The following is a 22,520-nucleotide window of genomic DNA, read 5'->3' on the forward strand; positions in this document are numbered from 1 at the left end:
AAGAAAGGAAGGCGATTGTAAGCCCCTTTGAGACTCCTTTGGATAGTGAAAAACGGGGTATAAAAAACCAACATTACTACTACTTCTAGTCTCTGGTTTCAGCTCTTACCCTGATCCTTGGATCCTGCCCTATTAGTTTTTTGCCTACCTCCTTCTTTGTGATCCTTAAATCTCGTTGCCAGTTTGCCCAAACAAGGTATATTCACATGCATATTAAATACCCTCTGCCCTTCTGGAGTGATTTTAAATTTTAAAGTGCTGTCAGGTAATAACACATGCATCTATATGTGATAAATCATTTCAATTTCAGATTCTCCCTGCCTGCTAAACCTAGTGTAGAGTAAATAATGTTATTGGCTCAGTACTGTGACCAGTACAAGTGAATCCTGTTGGACTATGCCACTCTAAAATGCAAGTTACTTATCCTTATTTATCTTGTTTCCAAAGAAAGAACAACTTGATTTCACTGGTAGTATTCCTTTTAGCCTACAGGAACAATTCAGAGAAAAATAACATCTCAGTGAGAAAACAATGTTGAAGAAATGCAGCTGTTCCTTATTATGTAGTGAAAATATTTGATAAAAAAAGAAGAAAAATGAAAGCTTGAGCTTCATATTTTATGTCGAATCGTCAGGCATAATCATTCAAAATCAATAAACAAAGCCCACTGTATCTTTATTTTTAAGTTCTGCTTATTTGTTACGGACATTTTCAGAAACAACCATCATGCTATCCTGTAGTACCATCAGGAATGGCTGTAAAGTTTGCAAGCTCCATACTTGCAGTATTTTCTTCACAGGATGTGGCAGACTTAGAAGAGAGCAAGAAACAGTATCCCTTGGCACAGTTCCTGTGGGATACACACATGAAGTACAAACACTGCCAGATTCTCAGAGAAGCTTTACGTTTTTAATGAACCCTTGAAAGGCTGAACTGGATTGACAACTAAAGCAAAAGAATACACTTTGCCAGCACAGATGGAAAATAACCAGACAGTTAAAGCAAACCTGAACACAAACTAAGTCACATCTTGTTTTTTTCCTGAATGGAACCTGAGATCCTTTTTGTGTGTGTTGACACTAAGTGGAACAGACCTTTTTACAGTATCTAATTGGATTGAATCCAGCCAACTTTTCATTCAGTCTCACCTATTTTCTTTTATTACTGTGCCCTCCAGTGCCCATACCTTTGGGACATGTAGGTCCCTGGATCCCAAGCACAGCTCTTTTGATGGTCAGAGGGGTTACTCTCTTCCTCTTTTCACTACTAAGGAAGCTGGTTGGATCCATTCCAACCAATAATCTGTTCAGAAATAAGTCTTAAGAAATGTTTGAGGTGAAAAGAGCAATCATAGGCTGAGTTACTTCAGTGTAAGCCAACTGTAAGTTTCCCAACTAAAATACATTTTAAACACATCAAACCAATATTTATGTATGCCTTAAACTATATGTTTATACTTTTTAATACTAAATTTCTCCAACATGATGTGTTGATTATATTCCTATATGTATTCCAGTTCAGTAGCACCTTATAGGTCAATAAGGATTTTTGATTTATGAGCTTTAGAGAGTCAAAGCTCCCTTTGTCAGAACTTTGATTCTCAATATAAAAATAAAAAATAAAAAAAATATTTTATAGTCTACCCTTCCTGTATAGCTGATGGTGGGTAACAACATGGTTAAAACAGTCAGTTAAAAATACAGACATTCACCCTCTCATTTCCTCCAACTAATTAAATAGACAAACAAGGACCCATTATGCACGGGGGGGATAGCGCACATTCAGGGTGGAATGGTGGAGACTAAAATCACCGATAACGCATGGTGCCGGCTGCAACCGGCCGCAGATTTGGTGCATGCCGCCGAAAAAGCCACGCTAGCGAAATGTGGAAGAAAGCGCAGCTTCCGGGTGACTGGGGCGCAACCAGAAGCGGCGCTGGGGTCGCTGCGTTCATAATCGGTTACTCTGGGTTTTACCTCCGTTGCGTCCTGTCCCATGCATAAGCAGTTTGCTTCGCTTCTTCCCCCTCCACGTTTTCCATGTGACCCGAAATCGTTTCGGCGGCCGTGCATAATGAGCCAAGGGGGCTCAAAGGTTTTGGAGCAGATCTTTAAAGTAGTGAGGCTAACATTTCCTGATGGTCTTTCTAGGCTCCAACCATAGGCCTTGTGTCTTATAAGCACTGCAGAACTGGTTACAATCCTGCAGGGCCCTGATCTCTTTTGTTAGAGCATTCCACCGGGCTGGAGCCAGGGATGAAAAAACCCTGACCATAGTAGAGGCCAAATTCACCTTCTTTTGGCATGGGATCTTGAACAGATATTGGTCTGATGATCTTAATGTTCTTTGGGAAGTATAAAGGAAAAGGCCGTCCTGTTGATAAGTGTGTCTCCTTCCTTTTTGTAAAGACTCAGATAACATTGCTCTCTTCTAGTCTTCTGCCCCTTTTGCCCTCAAAGAGATTTTAAAGACGATGGACAAAGGTTCTACATGCTCTCCAGAAGGTTATTTGAGCACTCTCAGGTGCACACCATCCGGCCCGGGGGATTTGAACTCATCTAGTGCAGCCAGATGCCTCTTGACCGCCTCTCTGTCCATGTCAACCTGCCAGCCAGACACAATACCTTGCCTACTACCATGCCTAGATGTGTCCATATTCTTCCGGTAAAAAACAGAGCAAATTAGGTACTGAACCTTTCTGCATTCTCTCTGTTCTCTGTCAGTGTTTCCAAAACAAAAAGGAGAAAATATCCTTATTCACACAAAAGTCAAGAACCCAAAAAGGTCAACACAAGGGAAATGGATTTAAGCCTATACAGGGTGAAACATAATTTAAAAACTATAGTACCAGTATTTTTAATCAAGTTATAAAACCAAGGCTTTTAGCATAGCCTAAACAAAATCAATACATACATATATATTAATGACTCAACAGACTAGACGTGCTTTGACGTTATTGCCTTTATCAACGGTCAGGCATCAAATAAAACTAGCATACATAAAATATACAACAAATACAATCATTGTTATAGCCAGTTGACTCTTTTATATAAAAAGATATATTATGGACCTGTAGTCAATTCTGTGGACCAGAGGCCAGATACAACTATTTGAGGCCTCTAATATTTCAAAAACAGGCCCTGTTCAAGGCAAGCACTTTCAGTATCTGTAAGTGTATAGTAATCAGGAGCCAATTTGCATCAAGAGTATGCTGCAGCATGATGAGTATGATGCCTGACCATAGATAAAGAGGGTAATGCCAAAATGCATCTGGTCAGTGGAGGCATTAGTATGTATGTATTGATTGATTTTATTGAGGCTATGCTAAAGCCTTGAGGTTTTAATTTGATTAATAAATACTGGTACTACATTTTAAAAATTATGTTCCACCCTGTATAGGCTTAAATTCTTTTCCTTTGTGTTGACCTCTGTCAGTGTCTCTCCATTGTCATCCAACAGCAGGCCTTTTGCCTCATTTACCTCAGTTGCCCTGAAATATATAACCATTTCCATCTTGCCTACCCTCTACAACTTCCACTTTACTTATTACTTATTTAAAATATCATATCCCATCATTCTGCCAAATTAGGTCCCTAAGACAGTGATCAGTTAAATCACATAGCTAGTTGTGCAGTCATGCCTCATGATTTTGCCTGTGGAAATAAAATCATTGCCATGTTTTACAACATTCCTGGTTCTGGTACAATTAACAAAAGTCTTCTTCTTTTTATAGAAATACTACTTTAAATTGGAAGAGTCCCAGTAGTTCAAGCCACATTTGTATTATAGATAACACATTTTTAAAAGTTCTATTAGACAGCAAAAGGAAATAAGTTTAATCAGTGTTGTGTTCTTTGTTCATGCTCAATAGCCACATATACCCATCAACACATTCTTAAGAATATAGAACAGAGGGTTGATTCAAATGAGTAGCCATGTTGGTCTGAAGTATCACAATAAAATCAGAGCCCAGTGGCACCTTTAAGACCAACAAAGATTTAATCAAGGCGTGAGCTTTTGAGTGTAAGCACCCTTCGGTCAGACTATGACCTTCTTACATGACAGGAAATATATAGCAAAAATCAGTTCTGTTACATCTGTGTCACAACCAGATACAGAACAGAGGGTTGTAAGTAGGGTTTGGCGCTTCAGCATCTGAAGCAGCTGTTCACACCTGAAACAGCCAGCACTGTAGCGTGGGGGGAGGGGAGGCGCTGCCACTGGCACCTCCCCTCCCCTCCAGGCTGCGGGAGAGCTGAGGGCTCAGTTGAAACTTCTTCTGTTCTGCAGGGCCTGCAAGACTGAGCTCTTCCAACCAGGCATTTGGTTGAGGCCAGGATGTGGAAGATCTGGCACTTTGGTGCTTGTCTTATTTACATCTTTCCAGGGCACATATGGCAGCACATTGGTGGCTTGGTAAGGGGGGAATTTTGAGGTAGGGTGATTGGGGAAGGGAATTTTGCTGTTTGTTGTTGATTTTTATTGTATGTTATTTATGCTTTTTGTAAGCTGCTGTGGGCTAGCTGGCATACTAGTGGCGGCATAGAAATTAAATTATTAATATCAATAACAGCAACAACAACAACAACACACATCTCCAGACACCGCTAAAATAAAACTATTTAAGCTGACATTAGAATTCCATACATGAAAACTGCATCAACTGACTTTAAAACAACTATGAGAATAACCACAAACATATGCAGGGAGAAAGCCCACCACAAATTGCATTGTGATGATAAACCACACATAGCTGTGTTTTAAAGGTTTCCTGTAATTATGATTCTTCCTGTTTTTCAGAGCCATCTGTTCTCTTCCTAAACAATTTTCAGTTTTGTCTGCTGAGTTTCTAAATATATCAAAAGGTTTTGTAAAATGTATTATATGAAAGGCGTACCATTCCTGTCCTTTTATATCCCAGAGCATCACATCTTCCCTTTTCTTTCATTTCATGGATCAAAAAGCCTTTACAAGAAAAATTAGATTCTTGAATAGAAGAATCTTTCTTTACACACAACAATAACAAAGAATGCCAAATATGCCAGAGGGCAGAAAGCCTTCAATGCAACAAATGAAATAGGATAATCATAGAAACAAAAGATTCGAGAGAAAGCCCAGATGTGATAGGAAGCGCACTGTATAAAAAATGTGCTAGGTATTTCTGGAACACATAGAAAATTTTTTTCAATGAAAATGATTCATTATTACTTTCAAAAGATTCTATAATGTACGCCTTTCGGTTTATGCATGCATTTTGCCATACAAAATTATTCTTGTTGATACCTACAGAATTGAATTACAAAACCTTGCATGGGAATGCTCATGGACACTTCTGTGACAACAGCAAGATAACTATCAAAAATTACTATCTGAATGAGGCTTTAGGCCCAGTTTTGGCGCTAAAGTCACTTTGGTCACACAGTGTCCATAACCCAGGTCCCATCAGGAGGTCCACTGGTGGGGCCAGAACTCCAGAAACCCTTCCACTGCTTCCTCCCAAGCACCAAGAATTCAGAGCATCACTGCCCCATATATAGTGTTCCATCAGTACATTGTGGCTAACAGCCATTCATTGACCTCTGCCCCATATGTTTCTCCAGTCTTCTCTTGAAGCTGTCTATGCTGGTAGTGACCATCACTTCCTGCAGCTGTGAATTCCATATGTTTATTACTTTTTGTATGAAGGGTTCTTGTACTGTGAGAAAGGGAGAAAGGTACTTCTTTTTCTAGCTTCTCTATCCCTTGCATAATTTTGTAAACCTCTATTATGTCATCCCTCTATTCATGTTCCTCCAAGTTAAAGAGCCCCAGCCTCTGTAACCTTTCTTCATAGGGAAGGTGTTCCATCTGCTTAATGATTTTAGTTGCCCTTTTCTGAACCTTTTTAATGCTAAAATATCTTTTTTGAGATATGCTGATCAGAACTGTACACAGTATTCCAAATGAAGCTGCCCTATAGATTTTCTACAGAGGCATTATGATACTGGCTGATTTGTTTTCAATCTCCTTCCTAATAATCCCCAAAATAGCATTTGCATTTTTTAATTGCAGTCATGCACTGAGTCAACATCTTCATTAGGTGTGTGCAAGAAAAAAAAAAGTTTTTTCTTCCCCTATTTATTAAAACTGTGTGTGTGTGTGGGGGGGGGGAAATCAGTGTTTCTGTAAAATCCTGAGTCTGAATATTGGTATGGTATTCAGATCTGGGATTTTTCAGAAATCTTGAATTTTTGGGGTCCAGTAGACTTGAGGAGAAAGAAAAAGATCTTAAAAAGCCAGCCTGGCCCTGGGGCTGGCTTGGCTTTTCTTGCTGCTTGGTTTAAACTGCAGGGGAAGCTGGCCCCAAAATCTGTGTGTCAGGGAAGTCAATCGCTATCACACACAGACCTGAGGATCAGCTGGGGTTGCAAGAGCTGAGAACTCCATGCTGCCCTGGCCCATCCTGGGCTCTCCCAGGCTCAGATCTATAGTCTTCAATAATACGCTACTCCCCTATCCTTTCCTCTTCACCTCTTAATAATTGGGGGAGGGATGGGTTTTTTAGCCGCCATGTTAGTAGACTGATATTTTAATGGGAATTTTAATGGGATTAGTTGTTGTGACCCGCCTCGAGCCTATCGGGAGAGGCGGGAAATAAATATGATAAATATAATAATAATAATAATAATAATAATAATAATAATAATAATAATAATAATAATAATAATAATAATAATAATAATAATAATAATAATAATAATAATAATAATAATACTCGAAAAATACTGGTAAGGTATTTTTGGAGTATTTTTTTTGGCTCGTTTTAGCTGAATGCACACCCCTATCTAACCAAGATCTCTCTCCTAGTCAGTTAATACTATTTCAGACCTCATCAACACAGTTCTGTCTGGTACTCACTGCCCTGAACAACCTAGTGTCATCTGCAAATTCAGCCACTTCACTGTTTACTCCCAACTCCAAATTATTAATGAACAAGTCAAGAAGCACCAGACCTAGTACGGGGCCCTGTGGTACCCCACTGTTTACCACCTTCCAGTATGAAAACTGCCCATTTATACTCCCTCTTTGTTTCCTATTAATCAAGCAGTTTTTAATCCACAAGAGGACTTGTCCTTGTATTTCATGACTGCTGAATATACTTAGGAGCCTATGATGAGAAACTTTATCAGAAACTTCCTGGAAATGTAGATAATCAACATCTACTAGATTGTCCTTATCCATATGTTTGTTCACTCCTGCAAAGGTTTAGTGAGACAATCTTTTTTTGCATAATTTAGAGTGCTAGTAGCTTTGTCTGAAGATGAAAAAATGTCTGACAGGCTGGTAAGGGAGGCCTCAAAGGTCACCCCCAAATTCCTGACTGTCTGTGCAGCTTGCAGCTACAGCCCTTCACCATAAGGGAGGCATGCTTCCTCTGGTCCCTTCCTTCCCAGCCAGAGGACCTCTGTCTTCAGGGGGTTATGTTTCAGGTAGCTTTGTTGGAGCCACTCTATCACAGCCTCTAGAAACCTGTCAAAGACATTGGGTGTTCAGCCAGTCGCTCATTAACAGACAGAACTGGGTGTTATCCGCATATTGCTTTTAGTTGGACCGTAGCTGCTTCTGGTTTAATCACAGAGTTTGGGTGAATCCTAGAGTATTGCCCTAATGTGATGACTTCACTTCCTCATGAGGCTGCCAAGCTTGTCTCTACCCACAAAAATTCTTCTACCAGTGTGCCAGGCATAGCTGGCAAATGTGGAGTGGTCTCTAAGGTTAAACTGAGGCACAGGAGGAAGGTTTACTGCACAGATAACTTAAACTCTGGGGAACCACAGGACTTTGGTCTGACTGGAAAAACTGTCCTTCCCCTGCATCCCACCCACATTTCCTGTGGATGGAATTGGGTATATGGCTTGAGTGCTAGAGCTGTGAGCTGCACAGTGTCACATGATCTACTGGCAACTGGGTTCGAGAGAACCCTGGCAATATGGGCGGAACATTATCACATAAAGTTGGAAGTCCATCTGGATATTCTTAAGTCAACTGAAATTATTAATTGCATATAACATGTTGAATAAGGACTGTAATAACCACAATTCAACATCTTTATGCACCCTCGGGCACAGCTTGCATGGAGCTTTGGGCTGGGTTGCCATCAGTACGCTGATGACACCCAGCTCTATCTCCTCACGGACGGCCGCCCGGACTCTCCCCCGGAACCATTCACCAGATGTTTGGAAGCGGTGTCTGAATGGTTCGAGCAGAGTCGCCTGAAACTCAACCCATCCAGTATGGAGGTCTTGTGGTTGGGAAGTAGGGGGCAGGACCAGGAAGCGCGTTTACCCATCCTGGCAGGAGCGCAACTCACCATCGCACCCCAGGCCAGGAACTTGGGTGTGACCATCGATGCCTCCCTGACTATGGAGGTGTAGGTCGAAAGAATAGTGGGCCAGGCATTTTTCCATCTTCGCCAGGCTCAGCTACTAGCGCCCTACCTCTCTCCCGACCACCTAGCTACAGTGATCCATGCAATGGTCACCTCCAGAATAGATTACTGTAACTCGCTCTATGCGGGCCTACCCTTGTCTTTGATCTGGAAACTTCAGCTAGTGCAGAATGCAGCTGCTAGGGTCCTCATTGGCACATATTGGGGGGCCCATATCCAGCCTGTGCTGGGGCAGCTGCATTGGTTGCCTATTGCTGCCTGGATCCAGTTCAAGATATTGGTTTTAACCTTTAAGGACCGCCTATCACCCTACGTCCCCCGCAGGACCTTACGCTCTGCAGAGGAAAACCTTTTGTTCATTCCCGGCCCCAGGGAAGTGCACCTAGCCTCAACCAGGGCCAGTTGTCCTGGTCCCTACCTGGTGGAATGAGTTCCCGGGTGAGCTGTGGGCCCTGTGGGATTTGTCAACATTCCACAGGCCCTGTAAAACAGAGCCCACAGTGGACATTATCCTCACTCCTTTCCTCAATGCCTTGTTGTAGGGGTGGGAGAGGGGGGGAGTGTGTCTGCCATGTTATGAATATTTAGTCTTTTAATGGGAAGTTTTTAATGGGATTTTTAAGACTGTTGTTACCCGCCACGAGCCTGCGGCTCAAAATAATAAATAAATAAATAAATAAATAAATAAATAAATAAATAAATAAATAAATAAATAAATAAAGCATATAGCATAATATTCTTATTCTCCAAAGGTTTGAGATATCAAAAATGAAATGTTTCTGTCCATGAATATGAATGTTTCTGTCCAGAGGACTAAAATAATGTTATTCCCAAATTATTTGAATGTGCAAGTAAAATATCACAAATTGAAATTAAGAAAATAGTTTTATTCACTGAGATTATACTATGTACTATTCATAATGTCATGTAGCATGTTTATGGAGACACTGGTTCATATACTTGCCATGTCCTGGAAATACACACTATGAAATACTATTGTATACTCAGTACTTCCAAAATGGTGAAAAGTTCCAAGAGCAGCTGTACCACTGAGGTTTTGTTTCCTTTGGACTGGGGGGTTAGTTTGCTGACTAAGTGCTATACCAACATAATGGTTGGTACAATAAAATCAGAGTCCAGTAGCACCTTTCAGACCAACAAAGATTTATTCAAGGCATGAGCTTTCGAGTGCAAGCACTCTTCCTCAGACTAAGAACTCCCTACATTGATGGTCCCCAACCACTGGGCCGCGGCCTGGTGCCGGGCCGTGAAGGGCCTGGCACCGGGCCGCAGCTCCCTGCCTCCGCAGGGCCGCGGCAGGCAGTGCATGCGTGTTTGTGCCATGTGTGTCTGCAAATGCGCATGCACGGCACTCCAGCGCATGCGTGTGTGTGCGGGCCGGGTCGTGCATGTGCGTTTGCTTCATACACGACCGCAAACGTGCATGCGCGGCACTCCCATGCATGCACGCATGCACGGAAGTGCCGTGTATGTGCGTTTGCGGGAGTGCCACACATGTGCAGCATGCACAGCCAGGTGATCGCTCTCCCTGCCGCCGCCGGTCCGCAACCCACCATTAGCTCCTAGCCCTATCCGTCTCCATCCAAGTGTGAAACATTCCTGCAAGGGAATTGCTGACAACTATCTCATCCCAAGACCAGGGAGTTAAACTCAAAATTCCATTCCATTACCATCACTTTACAGTCACAGTATCACAAATAAAATAAATTGTGACGAATATGGATACACAAGTTAAACAAGGTTAGCATAAATAGTGAGATAAAAAACCTATGTCCTTGTTGAGTCCAGGATATGTCATCATTTTGAGTGTTGTAATAACTTGCATTTCTCCAGTCTTCCTTTCCAACCTGTTCTTGAAGTTCCTTTGCAATAAAACAGCTACTTTCATGTCCCTTATCCCATGACCATTTTATCTGAGGAGGTGTGGATGCACACGAAAGCTCATACCTTGAATAAAACTTTGTTGGTCTTGCATCAGACCAACACAGCTACCGACTTGAATCTGTTTAATTTTCAGACAGCTTGCATGAGAGTTAAAAAAATAACGACAATTTACAACAATAAAAGATTTAAAATCATATGGCTTATCTGTAAAGGAATTTCCTCTATCCACCATTAAAAAGGAATTAAAGTAATCTTCAAATGTGTTACAAATTTAAAAAATGCTAGGCAAAAATGATCAAAAGTCCGTCAGTAATGGTATTCTCTTTACCCCATAAATCTGATGCACTTGAAATACATGAAACTGCACTGAAGAAATGGCACTTGGCAAATGGAAAGCCTCTCTAAAGGAAAGCACTATGAACTCATTGAGAGAATGATCTGCATCTTATGTTCCAAACAGATGTCACAGTTCATTGTCAGTCTGTAAAAAGATAATTATGCATACCCATAGCTGTAGTGGAATCAGGGCCATGTTGGTAGAGGACAGAGGGTTTAACTGTTCAAACCCACTTGATTGGCTAATTGAAGCTGGTCTTCTTGAGCTTTTATTAGTGGTTTTAATCAATGGGAAAGAAGATAAACTCTTTCAATAATCAACTATAAGCAGTGGCTGTAAGGGTTAAATATGTTCCCTTTCTGTGTAACTACCATCTTGATAGCAATAGTCAGATCATTTGCAGGCTGATGGAGATGCATTATCTTGGTCATTTGTGTTGTGGCCTGTATATTATTTGAAAGTTTTATATGTAATAATTTTCTCTATGGTGAGGAACTATAGTATGGCCAAAAGTATGTTCCTGTCCATCCTGGTCAAGTGACTCTTGTTTATGACTTCTGGATTCATCCTCTCTCTGTGCTGGTGAAACTTGTATGTGAAGTGGTCTTAATTCATTGTTGATTGATTGCCAAAGTGTCTGTAAAGATGGAAATCTGGAGCATCTGCTGTATAATTTAAAGGAATTTTCCCCAAACAGAATGTGGAGAGGGAAATAATGAATTGTCTTTGTTTATTCAGAATGTGCCTCTCACAACTGAAGTAATTTAAGTTCTCACACACACTTGGCATAAAACTCATTTCAACTTTAAGAGATAGTATCACATCAGGAGTATTATTTGACTTTTGAAAAATGTGTTGAATTCAAGTTTTATAAAGCTTCATAGGCAAAGTGGAGAGAATTTGTAAAAGCCAGTCTCTGTATTATCTGGTCTGCATTGGTAACATGACAAGAATGCAGTAGCAGAAGTTTATTGTGGTGACTTTTAGCTGTCTCTCCAAATATCTGCATGACCATCGGTGGGTAACATTCAATATCCTAATTCTAGCCTTTGGAAAAACAATGCAAGCTGAAAACTTATGCTGCAGTTCAGTATAGCTAGAAGTATTTGCAGAAATCTGTCCCTAGTGCAAATCCAAGGCTGAAATTAATATGGTCCATTTTATTTCCTAGAAATGTCTGATGGTCATTTTTTTAGCTTTTTCAATTCTCCATGGTGGTTTGTCCAGACATTCAAAGATATTCATGTTCATATTAATTTACCCTTGGGGATGGGCTGACACAGTCATGTTCCATTTGAAAGGAGATTGCAATCTGAATATTCTAGAAGGTATTAAGCAAAATTAATCCGATGGCCTTTTCTTCAGGGAAGATGAGATTGTTTGGCAAATGTATCTAATGGATATATGTCAACCCTATTAGCTTGCTCAGAAGATGGTAAACAGTGATTCAATATAAAAATAAGATTTCCTCTTCTATCCTGATGCAATAAAAGATTTTTTTGCTACAACAGCTTTTGAGAGTAACATGACAGCTAATTGCTGTGTCTCTGAACTTGAAACAAACAGATGTTTGCATATGCTTGTCATGTACAGTAATTCCTACTAATGGGTCATTTTTGTCATATATAAATATTTGTATGTACACTGCATATTATACTGTTATAGAGAAGAATACTGCTCCATAAGAAACTGTCACATCAAAGTAATCTATAATTGTCTACAACATCTAGGTTACTGATCATAGAAATAGGAAATGATCCTTAAATAGCCTGACACTTTTTTTATTTGTGCAGTCTGAACGATCTAGTTTTTCATCAGAGTAATTTCTACCCTGAGGAAATGTCTTGTGCTCTTTTTGTCTCTTCTAAGAAAGTAGGTCTGTTCTCTGCCTGACTGCTCTGACTCTGGAGAAGGTTATGGGAACAATAGTTGTCAATCACTAAGGAGTAGAGTGTATATGATCAGCAAGTAGCTACTCTGGAATTTTGCCATGGCACTATTGTTATCAGTAAATCATAAAAATAAAACGCAGATGCTCTGAGCACATGTTTAGTGAATTCCTGGTGAACTCCATATGACCTTTTTGTAGGTTACTTATAGTTCTTCCGTTGAAAATCGCTGCTGAATATTTTCTCTTGGAAAACCAAACAAGAGATTTTGGAAATTTATCTATTAGGATTTCTTTGATATTTCATATATATGCTGCATGAAGCATTTGGGGGGAAATGCAAGGTTGTGTGCACTTCTAAAAGTTCTGTTCTGTACATCCTTTCTGTTTTGTCTGGAAATACAATTACAGACTTCTATCCCACATAATAACCTGGGAAAGACACAGAAGTAAGGAAAGGAAATGGCTCAGTTATATCTAGTGATGATCATCCTTCCATGTATGGGTACTATGGACTGTGACTACAGAAGGACAGATCAAACCTCCAATATGTGTAACTAATAATACAAACTTTGAACCCTAGTATTGTTGTAGGCTGTGCAGTATAACATTGTGTTCCCAAATAGAAACATAATGATGCCACCTGTTAGAAATCTTTGCTGTTTCTTTCAGTGTATTCATTCTTATATGACTTTAAGTTGTTTATGTATTTATCTCTGTTTGAAGAATCAGTAAATTAACTATGATCCAACCTACTTGTTCTCTTCAGTTCTATTTAACTCAATGACCATTTTGCCTCAAAAGTTTGTAAGAAATTATCTGGGTAATTTTACTGAAAGCTGCCATATACATTGGGATGCATTATTCCGTAGATGATGTTTTTGTTTTCCTGACATACTGTTGATTTTTATGTTTTATTTTTGTTTTATTAAACAATTAAGCTCCATTTAAAAGAAGCATGAACTTTATGAAAGTTGATGTAATCATATTGAGAGACCAGAGGCTGACTCAGAGTAGGGCAAGTTCATGTGTGTTCAGTTGTTTTGTATTAACAATACAATCCTAAATAGAATGCAGTGGATTTAGAAAGGCATAACTCTGTTTAGGATTGTACAGTAATCCTATCAGATAGCAAACCATAGGTACAATAGACACAGTACAATGAAAATTGAGGATTAGATACCATCTAGGTTCCATGCACACAAAGAGAAGCAATACTCACTAGATTGCCCTTCTTGCAACATCTTCCAACTTTTCCCCATCCCCCAGAACAGCATTTTAAGGGTATTTGTTGGGATATTTGGTTAAGAAGAAGAGTTGGGTTTTATACTCTGCTTTTCATTACCTGAAGGAGTCTCAAAGCAACTTTAAATCCTTTCTTCTCCCCACAACAGATACCCTGTGAGATAGGTGAACTGAGAGAGTCTGAATTGCTCTGTGAGAATAGGTCTAACTGGCTTGTGACTAGCCCAAGATCACCAAGTTTTCTGCATGTGGAGGAGTGGGGAATCAAACCTGGCTTTTTCAGATTAGAGGCCACCACTCGGAACCACTACACCAAGCTGTAATATAGCAAAGTTTGTCCTGTCATAGAAGCGTGCAGTAAAGAAATCTCCTAAGAAGTATATTTCAAAAAAATATGAACTTACATTTATCCAAGTAAATCCAGTTCACATTCAGGTTGCAGTCAAAAGAAAGAATCTAAGTAGTACTTTTCCTATCACAAATGACCAGCTTGTCCTGCCTCATGTGTGTGGAAATATGGGGGTATTGTATCTACAGGGGAGACATGGAGAGGCATGCATCTATATGGAAGGCCATGTAATGAGAGAGGACAAAGTGTGTGAGAGAGGAGGGGTCAGAGGGCAGCTCCTAGGTTAAGATGAAGAGAGGCATCCCATTCAAGGAGATAACACCTATACTCACTTAGAATGAGGTTGTGCTCCTGTAAGGCCCAGGCATGTTGAGTGGCTCACTGCTGCAATGTGCACTCTTGAAACTGTATATCATCAAGGTCCACAATGTTCACGCTGTCCTGCAGGCTTTCGTATTTGTCTCTTGGTAGAGATTTGGTAAATATGTCTCAGTGTAGCAGTGGTATAGCTTGACTTCATCCATGCAGGTCCCTTAAATACTGGTTCCTAATTCCGATGCACTTTGTCCACATGCTGTTCCTTACTGAAAGAGAGAGGGCTGTACTACACTGGTTATCTTCTAGGAGTAGAACTGGCAAAGTAATACCAAAATCCTTCAGAAACATAATAAGGCACTCTGATTCCATACATGCTTGAGAAATTGATTTAAATTCTGCTCCAGTAGGTTGGGGGCAACAAGCTCTTGTTTATGATTTGTCCAACATATAGTATAACTTCCATAGACAAATACAAAGCTTCAGGTGGATCTTAAGTCTGATCTTTCTCCGACCCAGTCTGTATCAACATATCCCAATACTGTGCGATTGTTAGTTGCTGGCAGTCTCAATTTGAAGTATGCAGTATCTGTTAAGTACCTTATGAAGAAATGCATTTTTTCTTTGGAGGTTTGAAGAAGATTTGGTTCTTATATGCCACTTTTCTCTATCCGAAGGAGTCTCAAAGCGGCTTACAGTCACTTTCCCTTCCCTGTGAAGTAAGTGAGGTTGAGAGAGCCCTGATATTACTGCTCAGTCAAGACAGCTTTATCAGTGCTGTGGCGAGCCCAAGGTCACCCAGATGTGACCTTGCATGTGTGGGACCTTCATGTGGGGGAGCACAGAATCAATCCCAGCTCACCAGATTAGAAGTCGACACTCTTAACCACTACACTAAGCTGGCTATAATTAGACATTCACTCTGAGTTTTGTAGCAATTTGTAGCGGTTCTGTAGCAATGTGGACCATGCCATTAAAAAAAAAAAGTTAGATCCATAAATAGAGAGGGGAGGATGGGTGTGAGGGTGGGCAAAACACTGAAGAGACTGTTGTGCATTTTTCCTTCTAACCAGGCTTGCCCCTGTTTGCATTGTGCACTGAGCAAGAAAGGGGGAAGCAGGTTCTATCGCTTTCCCTCATTGCACTGCAAAGAGGACAAAAACTCATGCCACCCGCTGGAGAGCTATGGGTTGCTGCCGACATCATGTGGAAGTAGCATTAAAACCCACGAACTACGAGAGGCTTGACAGGGGCAAATTCCTCGTGCAGAAATGATCTGATACTTAATCAGACCCTTGGTCCATTAAAGTTAGAATTTTCTACTCAAACTGGCAGCAGCTCTCCAAGGTCTCAGGCAGAAGTCTTTCATATCACCTACTGCCAGATCTTTTAACTGGACAAGTAGGGGATTGATTCTGGGACCTTCTGCATGCTAAACAGATGCTCCATCACTGAGCCAAAGCCTTTCCTTTGAGATATAGGAAGGAAAGTATATTCCAAAGTATTGTACCATTGGTTCTCCAGTATATTTAAAGAATTAGCATCAACATGAAGCATGTAAAAAATGCAACAAAGAAACCTGATTTCAGCTTGAATCAAGTTTTTTTTTTCCTAATACCTGTCTGGAATCCCTCACCCCCTATATTTGTAAACAAGAATAGTCAGCTTCGTATTGTCCGTCATATAGCATTTGTTATGCACATACATACCACTCTGACAACAATTTCTCTGAAGTAATTTTCCTTCCCAACAGTTTAGACCTTACTTAATACAGTAAATGATATTAAAGAACTATTATGCTTTAAAGGGGGAAAATGGAAGTGTTTATATTTTAGTTTTTTGCTGCCATACCCACATTGCTGACTATCAGTACTTGGAGAATATTTAGCTAAGGAAGCCCTTGTAACACCTAATTTCTGTTTTCGTTCAGCATGTGATAGTTTCCACTGGGGACCCCACTGCAGTAGTCGCTGCCAGTGCAAGAATGGAGCTTTGTGTAACCCCATCACCGGAGCCTGCCACTGTGCTGCTGGATTCAAGGGATGGCGCTGTGAGGAACACTGTGACCAAGGGACATATGGAAATGACTGCCATCAAAAGTGCCAGTGCCAGAACGGAGCCACCTGTGATCATGTGACTGGAGAATGCAGATGCCCTCCTGGATACACTGGAGCTTTGTATGCAATAATTGTATTTTTGATGTAGATAACAGCAGTATACTTCCAAAATCATGTATATTGTTCTTCCTTTCACAGTAGCTTAGTGTGAGTAACAAGACTTTCTACAGGTCCTTGATCCTTATGCAAATGACTCTACTTAACCAATGAATTTAACATATATTACTCATTGTGGTGCAGTAGATAGGTATTAGGACCAAAGAAATCCCAATCAAATTCCTCCTGAACCTTGAACTCATTGGATGGCTTTGGACCAATCAATATTTGTTAGAGGGTTTATATGAGTGGTGGTAGTAGGGATGCACTGAGCTCCATGGAAAAAGGAACAGATAAATACATTATTTTGTATGCTAATACTTCTTGTGTTGTTGCTAATATTTGCATTACAACTGCAAAGATACAAAACTGATAAGATGATGATTTTTACTTAAACCACTTTTATTGATGTAAGGAAAAATCAGACTTTTCCGTTGTCAACTCCCCATTTTTTTTCTCCCATTAGTTAGTACAAGAAACAGATTCATTGTTACCACGCTCCTCCGAGTGAAAAGAAAAATCCTCCCCCGAACGGGCGCGATTTTTGGCTGAAAATAAAGGGAATTTGCAAACGGGGCTGTGTTGTGCTTGGGGACTTAGGGGAGCTTTAAAGCACTTCTATGGAGGGACTGTAGCCGGAGAAGCCTCGCTGGGTGAATGAAGGCTCGCTGGTTCGTTGCTTTCTGCTCACTCCGAGAAAAAAAAATGGCGATCGGTTCGGAGGAGAGAGCCAGGGGGAGGGACTTTGCTGGAACCGCAACAATGGGAACGCACAGGTCTTTTTCACTAGTGTTGCAGATTGTTTGCAAGAGTGTAGCGCTTTTCGGAGGGTGAATCCACTTTTCCCGATTTCCCTTTAAGCGCTACAACGAAGCGCTTTTCGCGGAACTGTTTCAGGAGTGTGGCAGATTGTGAGCGACGTCTTGCAGAACTGCAAATTAGTAGTGTTTACAATTTGCAAGCCTTCTGCTACATTAAAGTCGTGTAGAATGGCCCTAATTTTTTCCCCAGTGATTCTTGTCTTCTCATTATGTGTCCAAAGTACAATAGCCTCAGTTTAGTTACTTTAGCCTCTAGGAAGAATTCAGGCTTGATTTAATCTAGAACCCACTTATTTATCCACTTTTTTGGCAGTCGGCAGTATCCATAGAATTCTCCTCCAACACCATATTTCAAGTAAATCAGTTTTCTTCCTGTCAGCTTTCTGCCAAAAGCTTTTATACCCATACATAGTAATTGGGAATACTATGATATGAATTATCTTGATCTTGGTTTCCAGTGTCACATCCTTATACTTAAGGATCTTTCTAGCTCCTTCGTGGCTGCCTTTGCCAGTCTCAATCTCTTTATAATTTCTTGGTTGGAGTCTCACTTTTGGTTAATGATAGAGCAAAGGAATAGAAAATGCTAAACAGTTTCTATTTCTTCATCATCAACCTTAAAGTTATAATTCCATAGTAGTCATTAGTTTGGTCTTCTAGTTGAGCTGTGATCCTCCTTGGGCACTTTCTACTTAAATCTTCACCAGTAGTTGTTTCAAGTTTTCACTATGTTCTGCCAGTAATGTGGTTCCATATGCATATCTCAAACCGCTAATATTTCTTCTATCATTTTTCACTCCAGCTTCATCTAAATCTAATACATCTTTCCTAATTGCTGGTTCGTTGCTTTCTGTGCTGTAGCACAGATTTCTGTGCTGTACAGTACATATGCTGTACATATAAATTGAAGAGATGGGAGATGAAATAGAATCCGAATTATAGGTTGGAAGGGCATACAAGCCCCTGCTCAATGCAGAATCAACCTAAAGCATCCAGGATATGTCCAGCCACTGCTTGAAGACTGCCAGTGAAGGGGAGCTCACCACCTACTTAGACAGTCAATTCCACTGTTAAACTGGTCTGTGAATTTTCTTCCTGATATCTAGCTGATATAGTTCTCCACATAGTTTAATTCCACTACTGTGGGTCCTATCCTCTGCTGTCAGCACGGACCTTTCCCTGCCCTCCTCTAAGTAAAAAGCTTCCAAATACTTAAAGGTAGCAATCATGTCCCCTCTCAACCTCCTTTTCTCCTGGCTGAACATTCCCAAGTCATTCTTGTCTGAAAGCTTTTGTGCTGCCCTGCCAGGTAGCCCACCTCAATTACACCCTCAGTCGGGAAGCTGAGACCGAATCAGATGACAGGTGTGAAGTCAGAGTCCAGTCCAGAGAGTCTAAGCCAGGGAAGACAGTTCTCCAAGGAGGGATGGGCCAGGAGTGTAGTCAGAGTTATTTGCCAGGGTTATTTGCCAGAGGGAGTGCCAAAGCCATAACATGGTCAAGTAGCTGGGAGCAGAGTTGGAAGTCGGACCAGAGTCAGGAGACTGGAGTGGAGTCAAGGAACAAGCTGAGATCAGGAGCTGAGTCAAGAGAAGCTGATGTCAGGAGCCAAAACCAGGAGTCAGAACCAGAGTCAGGAAATACCAAAACCAGAAGTCAGAATCAGCGTTAGAACCAGGAAATAGTTAAGCAGAGCTTCACTATAGCAAACTAGAACACAGGAGCATCTGGGAAGACGGGCAGGGATATGTACGCATTGCACTCATGAAGTACACCAAAGCTGGGTGGAATGGTCTTCAGGCATAGGACTTGCAGCTAGGTCTAATCCTCATCTGAGGAAGGAGCTGCACCTGGACCCCATCTAGACTGCTAACAGCCATGCTGATCTTCTGATAGCTGTCAGAATTGCAAGCCATCACCTTCATCGCCACATAGGAGAGTCCTTTGGGCTAGATGGGGTCTTGGTCTGGGGTTTTCTGTAGACTGGCACATAGGGCTGAGTATCAGCCTAGCTGTGCCCAAGCTGTGGCCCCTGATGGCAGGATCACCAGGTGATGTCAGGAGAGTGCTTGGCCTATGCAGCGCATCTGGGTTGGCCATGGCCCCCGGAGCGCCCCCTGGGACTGCAGCCAGATGTGCGGTCGGTGCAAGCATGGCAACTTTGTCAATTGGAAACTATTTCTATATTCTGTCCTAACAGTAACTTCTTATCCAGAGTACAGGTTGTGCCTCAAAACAACCTATTAGAAAACAACAATTATGGCTTTTTACAGGAAAGCAGGTGTCAGAAGTATGGTCAGCAAGCATGCTGGAAAGGACTTCATTAGTCCAAAATTCGATGAGTACCAATGGTCTTCATTTTGTTATGCATTGACTGCTAAATTATTTTTTCCTGATAGTTGAGACTAATAGAGATATCACAGAAACATGAAAGAAAGCATGAGTGGACTACGTGGAGCTTCAGAGTTGTTGTTTTTTTAAACAGTGTTGACATGCCAATGCAACCAAGAAGTGACAAAAGCTTCATCAACAATAAAAATTAGGTCTTTCCTAGGAGTAAGTGAGGAAGCTGTTCTAGTCCGGGGGCTGCTCAGGCAAACCCTGGATAATAAGATTGCCCCAGGAGCAATTTCTTCATTGGCTATATATGTACTGAACAAGAAAAGGTAAAGTGCTAGAAAGCCAGCCATTTCTGAGGCACAAATAGAAACAGCAGACAATCTACACCAACAGCCTTAATTTTCCCCTTAAAGCAGCATGCAATTTCTACAAAATATCTGCAAATAGATAATTGGGAATTTAAAAGTCTAGTTAATTCAATAAATACTTACTACATTTTGAACTTTTTTCTTATAACCAGAAACTCAGGTATAAGTTGGATTAGGCCAGAAACATCTGTTTTGTAGTGATTCAATTGCTAAAGTGGATCTAACTTCCCAGGAATAAATGTGTTTTCCATTGTAAGTAACAAGAGTTCACATCTTAAGTAAATTGTCATGATGCTTCCTTTGTTTTTACAGATTAGGGGTTTTTGTTGAATATCTATATTGGTATAATTTTGGATGGCTTACTGTTTTGCATGCTTATGTGAAATACTCAAAGCAAAAGAGAGATTTTCATAATTAAACATCATATTTAACATACACTTTTTTTTTTAAGCTGTGAGGATCTTTGCCCTCCCGGTAAGCACGGGCCACAGTGTGAAGAAAGATGTCCATGCCAGAATGGAGGTGTCTGTCACCATGTAACTGGGGAATGTGCCTGTCCTCCTGGATGGATGGTAAATGTACCTTTTAAAATGGTATACATTTCAACCATTGTGGGCCTCTTGGGAAAATAGAATTGGAATAACAGCCAGTCATTCAGCAAAAATAAGACTGAACTGTATATTAGCATACTATATCACCCCAAGGGATTTTCAAAATAAAATGATTACAAAAACATATATTATTCAGCATTCTCTAATTCCAAGGTGCCTAAAGAGCTTTATGGTGAACTGGGGGTGGGGGGGCACCTTCTTTGTACTTCCTATCCCACACATATGCACTACAAGTCTCAGAGGCCTGTAATGTGGTATTAATTTATTTAAATATCTATTATACTTTTTCCAGCCATATACATATAGATCTATCTTGTGTTCTAATCCAATGGCTCTGGGATAGTTACAGAAATGTTACAGAAATATTTACAGCTTTACATTTTTAAACACAAAAACATACCACAAACTCCTTCCCAGCAGCTAGAGCTCTGTTGAACTCACAATCGCTGATAATTATTGATTGAGTTCCACATGGTGAGACTTGTTCTAAAACTGGGACGCATCTACCAAAAATATCAGTTTTTTTTTACTTCTATTTCATATTTGATGAAGGAAATTATTAATACATACCTTGGGATGTGTACAGGAATTTAGGATAGAAGGAGATTAGGGTAGAGAAGTCCAACATCTCCTCTTTGGGATATAGTTGACTTGCTGTTCTCATCTGCCTAATTCTACCTGAGCTGTAGTCTATGGGAATGACTACATATACCCAACTGGGCTCTCAGTCAGATGTACATCAGGAAACTCATCTTGGTCTACTGTTTAAGAGATGCAGCTTCCAATCTGCTGAGCCAGGTTTGATTCCCCACTCCCCCACATACAGCCAACTGGGTGACGCTGGGCTTGTTACAACTGTTCTCAGAGCAGTTCTGTCAGGGCTCTCTCAGCCCCACCTACCTCACAGAGTGTCTGTTATGGGGAGAGAAAAAGGATGGTGATTGTAATTCACTTGTCTCTCCACTTTGAGACTTCTGACAGAGAAAAGCAGCGCATAAAAAACCCTCTTCTTTTTAAAAAGTGCTTGATGCTGCAAAAAAGAAGGAGCCTCTAGTTTCTCCCCCACTGCATTTTTGTCAACAGGAAGGCAGTGAAGGGGGACTTTTGGTCGCTTTTCTCAGGCTCTCTGTGTCCTTCCAGTGGTTGCCAGCTCTGGCTTGGGAAACTCCTGAAGATTTGGGGATGCTCCCTGGGACAAGTGGAGTTGGGGAAGGACTAGGTCAGGGTTATAATTCATAGTCCATCCTCCAAAGCAGCACTTTTTTTCCAGGAGAACCTAATCTCTGTAGTCTGGAGATCAGTTGTAATTCCTGGGAATCTCCAGGCCTCTCCTGAAGGCTGGCAACTAATTCTTCCTAGAGACAGAGAAAAGAAGGGAAAAGCCCTACCCCTGCTGGTGAAAGTGGAGTGATAAAGAAACTAGAAACTTCTCCTCCTACTTGCAACACTGAGGGGCTTTTCGCACGCCTTCAAAATCGCACAATGGTTGCCAATTGAAAACGCTATTGATTTGCCGTTATGCACAACGTCATTGACAATCTGCCACACACCTGAAACCGATCCGCAAAAAGCGCTTCCTTGTAGCGCTTTCAGGGAAATCCCCAAAAGTGGATTCACCCTCCGGAAAGCGATACACTCCTGCAACCAATCTGCAACACTAGCGAAAAAGACCTGTGCGTTAACATTGTTGCGGTTTCTAC

At 40.9% G+C, this 22,520-nt stretch overlaps 1 protein-coding gene and 1 long non-coding RNA gene across 5 annotated transcripts in view; one reads left to right on the plus strand and one right to left on the minus strand.

Moving 5' to 3' along the window:
- MEGF10 (multiple EGF like domains 10) overlaps positions 1–22,520 on the plus strand; it is a 115,889-nt gene that overhangs the window by 45,158 nt on the left and 48,211 nt on the right. For both annotated transcript variants that reach the window (XM_077344457.1, XM_077344456.1), the window contains 2 exons: positions 16,398–16,644; positions 20,661–20,781. In XM_077344457.1, the coding sequence (XP_077200572.1) occupies positions 16,398–16,644; positions 20,661–20,781 (368 nt within the window). The remainder of the gene's footprint in view (positions 1–16,397; positions 16,645–20,660; positions 20,782–22,520) is intronic.
- Positions 1–22,520, minus strand: part of LOC143840962 (uncharacterized) — a 34,689-nt gene that overhangs the window by 10,898 nt on the left and 1,271 nt on the right. The window contains exon 2 of one of the 3 annotated variants that reach the window (XR_013232497.1): positions 14,485–14,751. The exons of the other annotated variants lie outside the window; for them this stretch is intronic. This is a non-coding gene — a long non-coding RNA (uncharacterized LOC143840962). The remainder of the gene's footprint in view (positions 1–14,484; positions 14,752–22,520) is intronic. 3 annotated transcript variants of the gene reach the window in all.

This window comes from Paroedura picta, chromosome 7 (genome assembly GCF_049243985.1).
Source record: "Paroedura picta isolate Pp20150507F chromosome 7, Ppicta_v3.0, whole genome shotgun sequence".
NCBI classification, from domain to species: Eukaryota; Metazoa; Chordata; class Lepidosauria; order Squamata; family Gekkonidae; genus Paroedura; species Paroedura picta.